The following is an 8,998-nucleotide window of genomic DNA, read 5'->3' on the forward strand; positions in this document are numbered from 1 at the left end:
TGATTCGAAATGGCAAGTTGCAACAGCAGGATAAGATACAATACGTCACTTACAGTAGCATTAAAAGGCAATCAACAGTATGGCCTGTATAGGTTCACATATAACATATGACGAATTAGACCGTTCCTCACCCAGGAGTCAGCCCAGCTCCTAATCCAGACAACAGTATTGTCAAAACTTGACTATATTGTAACTCCCTCCTTACTGGCCTATAACCGGCATGTGCACTTAAGCCTCTCCAACTGATCCAAAATGCCGCAGCTCGCTTGGTCTTCAACCAGCCAAAATTCTCACATGTCTCCCCCCTTCTCCGCTCCCTCCATTGGCTCCCGGTCGCTGCCCGCACAGAATACAAAACTCTGATGCTGGCATTCAAAGCAACCAAAGGTATGGCTCCCCCATATCTTGCAAGTATGATCGAACCCTACAAACCCTCCCATGCACTCAGATCAGCCAACGCAGGGAAGCTGGAAGTACCCTCACTAAAAACGCTCCACACGTCCCAAACTCTTCTCCCTTCTGGCTCCAAAACTATGGAATGCACTTCCCATTACAATCAGAACCAGGCCGGCCCTTCCTACAGGCCGACGAAGCAGCCGCTTCGCTACTTCGGCAAAAAAGAAAAAAAGTACCAGTACCTCCCCAATGTCTGCCCAGGGCCTCCCTAGTGACTCCCCAGTGTCCCCCCAGTGCCTCCCCAGTGTCTCCCCAGTGTCCCCCCAGTGCCTCCCCAGTGCCTCTCCAGTGTCCCCCCAGTGCCTCCCCAGTGTCTCCCCAGTGTCCCCCCAGTGACTCCACAGTGCCTCCCCAGTGTCACTTAGATAGCATTTGATACAGACTTATAGCATGTTACAGTATGTAGACAGCACTAGAATTGCATTGTAGTCATAGCACTTTAGTATATATGAGTATAATGAGTAATAAGTAAAGTAAACATATTACTCTCCTAAGTAATATTGCCCAACACTGGGCCTAATGGAGATGGAGCTGTTCCATTCCATTCTTTTGTGTTGGTTCCCTGGTTTGTTTGCTGTAGCAGACAAACTTTGTGTGTTTTTTAAATCAAAATCACACACAAAGCATGCAGAGCCAATAAGTTCCATTACATTAAATTATAAGTGGTATATGTGTTTAGCTAGTTCTACTGTAAATATATATACTGGATTTCACAAGATCAAGAGCTTCCCCTCCGCCTGTCCCCCCCAGTTATAAAGACAATAGCAAGCCCCACTAAAATTGATGTATTTGTAGACACATTTGTCTTAACTACCAATCTTGAGAAGGAACAGGTTTTTCGCATAAAATGTAGTATGTATATTTATGTGATTGTGACAGACACTTTTTGGCAGTTTGAAATTGTGACCACTTGCTGAGGACAGGCTAAATACAGGCATTTTTGGGTACAGAGCCTGCTTTTAACTAATTCAGATGGCATATGAAAAAAATATAATGAAATTAATGTCATGTCTAAGACTCAGGTCAATAGGGATACATACACAGGGTTAACATACAGGCATTTTAGCCAGTGTACCCTTAATCTAGATGTATAACATGAACAGCTCACTGAGGGGCTTGAAAGCACTACAATGATACCGTTTGTTGACATATCCAGCCTTTTCATAAATTTAAACATTAGATTTCTTAGAAGTGCTTTAAAAGTCCTCACTCCAACAAACATCTGGCTATAGCACTGCCCCCTCTGGGGGGAGTATTCTCATGGCATCATTATGCAACTTGTGCATGCTAGACTTTGTATAACATGACCACAGGTGTGCAGTATAAAGCAATATGCCTTGAACAAGGACACTTATACTCCCACCCCATTTGACCTGCATGGTCTGGTGGGCAATTGGCATACCAGTAGGCCAGGACCCTCACAATAAAACCGGACACTCCTCTTTGCTTCATTTCCATAAAGAGCTTATTATGGTTAATCCTATCGAAGGCACGGGACGCATCAATGAAACAAAATGAGGACTGATTAATTACTAGACTTGTATTTGCTCACAATTTCCTTGAGAGAAAAAATACATAAGACAGTACCATGCTTTGATGAACAAATCACTATTAATACACTATATATAGATGTATGTATATATATATATATATATATATATATAAGGAATGGAACACCACTGTATAGCATAGTATAGTATATATGTATAGTATAGTTTCATTAGATAGATATTTCACTGTTACGTTCCTAAAGTACTTTTTATGTATGTGATGTATTGTCATGCTTTTTGTTCTTGCTTAATGTAAATTACTCTGGATTAAGAGAGTCTGCTAAATGCCTAAATTGTAAATTGTAGGTAATGCCACTCTTCACACAACTAACGCTATTCCCAGCATCCACAGGGCCCACGAGTGTGATCCAACACTGGGTAAAACAATGCCTTCAAAACTAAAACTAATCACTTTTGTGCAACTTTGAAGCACACTTCAACTTCACCAAATACAAACAGAATCCTTTAACAAAAGTAAAAAATAAAAAAAACATTAGCAAGCAATCATTAGCAACTCTTATTTAGCACTGTCTGAGAAACACTTTTCTTAAAATGTCTGATGTCATTGTTTGGGGGTTTTTTGGCTGCGGGTGTGAATAGTAGAAAAGAAGCATAGATCTTGAGAACAGTCCAGCACATGTTGTGTGTTCTTCAAACTGTTTTGGACAAAGACGCCATGTTGAGAACTTGAGATGGTAATCTTAGAAGTTTTAATCCACTTGAAAAAAATCTTATGGTTGGATGTCTTTCATAATGATGCTGGCCATACTCCTATTGTTTGGGAACTTTGATTATATGAAAATGTCCTCTCTGGACAAGTACCCGGTGTACAGACACTGCCTCATTATTAGCTGTAGCATACCAGCCTAATTGGCACTTAGTTTGAGCTATTTGTGAGTGTATATCCTCGTTGCTGACTTACCCAGCAGTAATAAGGGACGTTCATTAAGCAGGTGAACATCTCCTCTTTACCAAGCCCAGGCTCATAGGCCTACACGTCGACACAGAATTTCAGCTGCCAAGAGTCTTATTTAGTGTCAAACTACAAATAGATCTTTACATTTCTTTGGTCAAAACACAAAACATCATACTGCATTGTTTTCATCACACATGAGATGAAATAGTATTGAGTGTTTGCACAATGGCAGTACTATAGTCTACTCTATATTCATTCATCATTATCATATCATCTATCTATGAATGTGTGCAACCTGAATGTCTGTGTGTCTGCGTATCTCGTATTGATGATTTATTGCACACTATTGTGTCTTTATATGTCTTGATTGAATTTCATGAAATGGAATGAACTTTTTGCGTCTAAAAGACAAGTCATTTTATGCTTGGTTGCATGCTGAAAATAGCAGATCTACACGCTCACAACGTGTCGCAAAGCAACCCGTTGTGAACTTGTAAATCGGCTATTTTCAGCACACAATCAAATGTAAAATCAGCCATTACGTAACGACACCAACAAGGCCCGCCAAAATACATTTTTGTCAACTAAATCAGCTGTTTTCCTATATGAATCATATCTGTGCCTGTATGCTGGCCTTTCTTAGTTCTGAGTCTGACAGTCAAAACTGTGATCCAACCATTCCAGATTAGATTCATTTGACAAGGTGAACTGTACCTACTGTACCCACACCTGGCGGCGGTGGCTCAGGGCTAGAGTGGCTGGATGGTAACTGCAAGGTTGCCAGTTCGAACCCGGGTTCCCCCAGAGTTAGTGTCGAAGTGTCCTTGAGCAAGACTCTGAACCCCTAATTGCTCCTGATGTGCTGGTTGGTGCCTTGCATGTTTTCCGTCGCCATCGGTGTATGAATGTGTGTGAATGGGTGAATGTAATGCACAATCTATATGTAAAACGCCTTGGATAAAGGTGCTATATAAATGCACCATTTACAATTTTTTAGTTTAGTTGTCATGATTATGTACACATGGAGTAGATGTTGTTGGCTTTCTAAGAGCCACATAATGAGCATCTGTCTTATCTTTGCGGCTCTCCGGTTGCCAGCATCTCCAGAGAGCCTCCTGCTGGCGTTCTTGATGAAGTTTAAAACAACAAACTAAATGCACTGCTGCGTGGTCCTGAACAAGTTGATCGACACGGTATGCTTCACAACATGTTGTCAACGTGTTAAACAAAAATACGCCACAGGCCCCACTTCATTATTTTATGTATAGGTTTATTTCTGAGGGACAGCACATAATGAAACCAACACATATACAATGCAATGTAAATATGCCGAATTTAGCAAGAATGCCAATTTCCATCCGTTGTCCTCATACGACATTATACAGACATTATTATGAACATTATTAAAAGGGTACAAACACAACAGCAGTAAAAAAGAAAACACTGTCACTGTTGTCACTGTTTAAACTGAAGCTCCACTGCAGCCATCCGGTTAAATGTTTGGACACCGTCCAAACGCAACGCACTCAGTGGAGCCCAGGGGTAAAATAAGCTATCTTTTTAGTATCTTTTTACACCATCACTAAACATGGGTATATTTTACAAAATGTAAAAGATTCCATAAAAATATTTTGCATCAAAATATATTGAAGTACAGCGTTTGGAGTTTTCAAAATGTAACAACTCTATGCAACAAATCCGACAGGACTTTATTGTCTGGAAGGGAAAATAAAGCAATAATTCTCAACTAAACTATCTCAATGTCACTCTGCAACATTCATTATCCACAATGGTATGAAAACAGCTTCTTCTCATCAAAGTAACCTTCAGATGAACCTCCAATGCACACACACTGGCATGCACGCACACGCACTCACGCACGCACGCACACACACGCACACACTGCCAACACCTGACCTACTTTTACATTTTCAAGATTGTCTCATATTGTTAGACAATTCTGTAGAAAAACAAAATGAAAAGCCCTTGTTCTGTCGTTCCCTGAGTGAGACTTCCCCTGACACTCTGCACGCAACCCGCCATGCTGCCTTCCCCCAGAATACCCCCACCCACCCCCAAAACACAGCCACGTGTCACTGTCTATTGGCCAGTGGTGGAAAGTAACCAAAACTGTACGTACTTCAGTACAATTATTAGGGGTATGTTTAGGGCTCAAGCCCCCTATTGTTATGTATTTATAGCGTATTTTCTTCTTCCGCCATTTTTCACAGTTTTGTCATTTCTGTGCTGTCGCTTTCCACGAAATTCGGCATTATGGTAGAGTGTCATGGGAAACAGTTAAGAACTGAAGCTCACACATACGCACGCACATACAGACATGCACGCACATACAGACATGCACTCACGCACGAACATACAGACATGCACACACATACAGACATGCATGCATGCACTCACACACGCACATACAGACATGCACTCATGCACGTACACGCACGTACACACACACACACTCACACGCACGCACATACAGACATGCACGCACATACAGACATGCACGCATGCACTCACGCACGCACATACAGACATGCACGCATACAGACATGCACGCATGCACTCACGCACGCACATACAGACATGCACGCATGCACGTACACGCACGTACACACACACACACACACACACACACACACACACACACACACACACACAGTCGTGCTGTGAGTGGACGGCTCTCCCCTCAGACAGGAAATTGTGTCGCCATTAAGCAAGAGAATAAGGGAAACAAATTGTATCTTGAGGATATTTGCTCATCCTGGCACCACCCAGATAGCCAGAGGAAAATGCTAATTCTTGGTGTTGTGCATTCCATTACAGCGAGACGTGACAGCTCTTTAATATTATGATAACAGTGAGGCAAGGAGACAAAATTATCGCTTTTCTTTTCAATGCACTGGTGAGGGAATGGCAGAAAGCAATTTGCATGCTGAATTTGCCTGTGAACTGCCGGCAGTGGTTTTAATCACTCGACATTAACAAATCTTTTAATTACCATTTGTCAACAACTGTGTATATGGAATAATATGTGCCACTTAAATGCTGCTGGGTTTTAAAGGATGGAGGGGGAAATTCTAATTTCTATTAAGCTTCTTCTTTTGTTTGGTTTTGAGGTGATGATGAAGTGGCCACCTCTCCTCCACGAGTGAGTCTCAGTGAAAATAAAGAAAATTGACTGAGACGAGTCAAAGGAGAGAATGTTAAAAGGTGTCGTCAGTGTTGGGTTGACACCTTCGCCTTCATATTTCATCTTTTTTATACTTTTGTTTGTTTGAACTTGACTTAACCACTTAGCCTAGCTGACGTACAGCCTTCTGTTTCTTTGGAATTGAGGCTGATGAAATTACACATTTTTAAACTGGTGAGCAAAATGTATAAGCCTCTTCACAGGATAGAGGAACGCTGCATTTAAACGGCTGCCATGTGACTTACGCGTAAAAAAGTGGTGTACAAATACATTTATTGTACTGTACTGTAGACTGTAGTACTCGTACTGTAGTGTCCATTCTGAAAAGTACAGTCACATTTAACTTTTTAATACCTTATTAAGGGGAGCTAGCCCCTTCTATAAACAGCTTTTGTCCCCACACGTCTCAAGATTTGCCAGTGACCACGGTAAGAGAATTCCGGTCAAATGTCTGCTAAATGTTGTCCCTGACGGTCTCAAGTTTTGCCATTGACGGTGAACAGAGAAATTATTAAACGCCATTGACATTGCAGGGAAAATGTACGTCATATGTAAATGAGCAAATCAGCCGATTAATCACAGGCAACAGGCATTCTGATTGGCCAGAATTAACCAATCACAGGCAACAGGCATTCTTTTTAATAGGGTGAGCTTGTAGATCTGTCCAAGCTACAGGTAGTGTTGTCAAGTCTGCTCATTATGAGCTACTTTGGGCTTGTTTTTCTGTGAAGTTGGTGTAAAATATTGGGGGTCCTTGACATGAAAATGTTTGAGAACCACTGATTTATAGACCTGATTGCTTGGCCGAAAGACACACATGTTTTTATGATGAGAGCGACGTGGCCCCTCTGGTACCACACCTACAATAACCTTGTCGCAGCTCTATACCATCCTGCCAGACTCTGCCTAAAAGACATCATCCCACACTCAAATTCTTCCCAAACCCGACCAGACCTGGCCCGATTTAGGCCGGGCCTAAGATCAATGGTAATTAGTCAGGCCGGGCCTTCATTTTCAGAACTCTATCCCACACCACTCCATATTTGGGCAAGAGTGACATCATATCAATGACGTGAGATTCTCCTGCAGAGATATGTATGCGCTCTTCTGAGCAACATATTCGGGGAAGTAAACAAAACAGATATTGTTCATCGACATCATGCTTGATGCCGTGCTGTCTAACAGTGAGTCAGTAAAGAAGCGGCCGGAGGGCTCGAATGGCGGACAGGAGGCCCTCCGCATCCCAAAGGAGCCTGGCAACAAGGTCACGGTGGTGCTCGGGGCGCAGTGGGGGGACGAGGGGAAAGGCAAAGTGGTCGACCTGCTCGCCGTGGAGGCGGATATCATATGCAGGTGTCAGGGCGGAAATAACGCCGGCCACACCGTAGTGGTGGATTCGGTGGAGTACAACTTCCACCTGCTGCCAACGGGCGTGCTCAACAAGAAGGCGCTGGCCTTCATTGGCAACGGGGTGGTGATACACTTACCCGGTCTCTTTGAGGAGGCTGAGAAGAACCTGCAGAAAGGCAAAGGGCTGCAAGGATGGGAGGAGAGGTTAAAGATCTCCGACCGTGCTCACATCGTGTTCGACTTCCACCAGGCTGCGGACGGCATCCAGGAACAACAGAGGCAGCAGCAGGCAGGGACACAGTTGGGAACCACCAGGAAGGGCATCGGTCCCGCCTACTCCTCGAAAGCTGCTCGCAATGGTCTGAGAGTCTGTGATCTTGTCGCCGATTTCAAGGTCTTTGAGGGCAAGTTCCGCTCGTTGGCGGCGCACTTCCTGGGAATGTACCCCGATCTGAGTGTGGACATCGACGGTGAGCTGCGGAGGCTTAAGGACTACGCTGAGAGACTGCGTCCTCTAGTGACCGACGGAGTATACTTCATGCACAAGGCTCTTTCTGGACAAAGCAAGAAAATCCTGGTGGAGGGGGCCAATGCCGCCCTCCTTGATATCGACTTTGGGACTTATCCTTGTGTGACGTCATCAAACTGCACCGCGGGAGGAGTATGCACCGGGCTGGGTGTGCCCCCTTCCCATGTGGGCAGAGTGTATGGTGTGGTCAAAACTTACACCACCCGGGTGGGCGTTGGTGCATTCCCCACCGAGCAGGACAACGACATTGGGGATCTGCTGCAGTCAAGGGGGAGGGAGTTTGGCGCCACGACCGGCCGCAGGCGCCGCTGTGGCTGGTTGGATCTGGTTCTCATCCGGTACGCGCACATGGTCAACGGCTTCTCCGCCCTCGCTTTAACAAAGCTCGACATTCTGGACACGTTGGCTGAGATCAAAGTGGGTGTGGCCTACAGCGTAAATGACAAACCCCTTTCCAGCTTCCCGGCTAACATGGATGTTTTGAGCCAGGTAACCGTTACGTATGAGACATTACAAGGCTGGTGCAGCAGTACTGAAGGAGCAAGGCACTTTGAAGACCTGCCCCTCCAAGCTCAAGCCTACATTTGCTTCATTGAGGACTTCCTGCAAGTGCCAGTGAAATGGGTTGGAGTTGGCAAATCCCGAGAGAGCATCGTCAAGCTTTTTTGATCTGTCATTTCAAGAATGGGGATTCCGGAAGCTCTCCGACTAAGCAGTGATGAGAACACCTTCACGGACAAGTACTGTCCAGGAATCTTCACAATGGTGAACTATTACTATTTCTACATGCCTTATAAACCCTGCAAGACCCATATACATTTCTACCTGCAAAAACGAGATTTCCACCTTATACTCCAGGACCTGGCTAAGATGCACTTCATTTATCGGAGAATATCAACTGTTCTTTGCTAATATTACCGCTGCGAACAACTTAGTAACTGTGAAAAATTCTCTATCCAGGGGGAAATACCCCAAAATGACCACGCCCCTTT

At 44.1% G+C, this 8,998-nt stretch overlaps 1 protein-coding gene across 1 annotated transcript; it reads left to right on the forward strand.

Moving 5' to 3' along the window:
* Nucleotides 1–7,916: 7,916 nt before the first annotated feature.
* On the forward strand, nucleotides 7,917–8,675 carry LOC310860383 (adenylosuccinate synthetase isozyme 2-like; the record flags this gene model as incomplete). Its single annotated transcript, XM_083767262.1, has 1 exon — nucleotides 7,917–8,675. The coding sequence occupies one exon, from the start codon at nucleotides 7,917–7,919 to the stop codon at nucleotides 8,673–8,675; it is 759 nt and encodes a 252-aa protein (XP_083623388.1).
* Nucleotides 8,676–8,998: the final 323 nt, after the last annotated feature.

The sequence above is a fragment of the Protomyctophum parallelum genome (genome assembly GCF_964188405.1).
Source record: "Protomyctophum parallelum genome assembly, chromosome: 6".
Classification (NCBI taxonomy): Eukaryota; Metazoa; Chordata; class Actinopteri; order Myctophiformes; family Myctophidae; genus Protomyctophum; species Protomyctophum parallelum.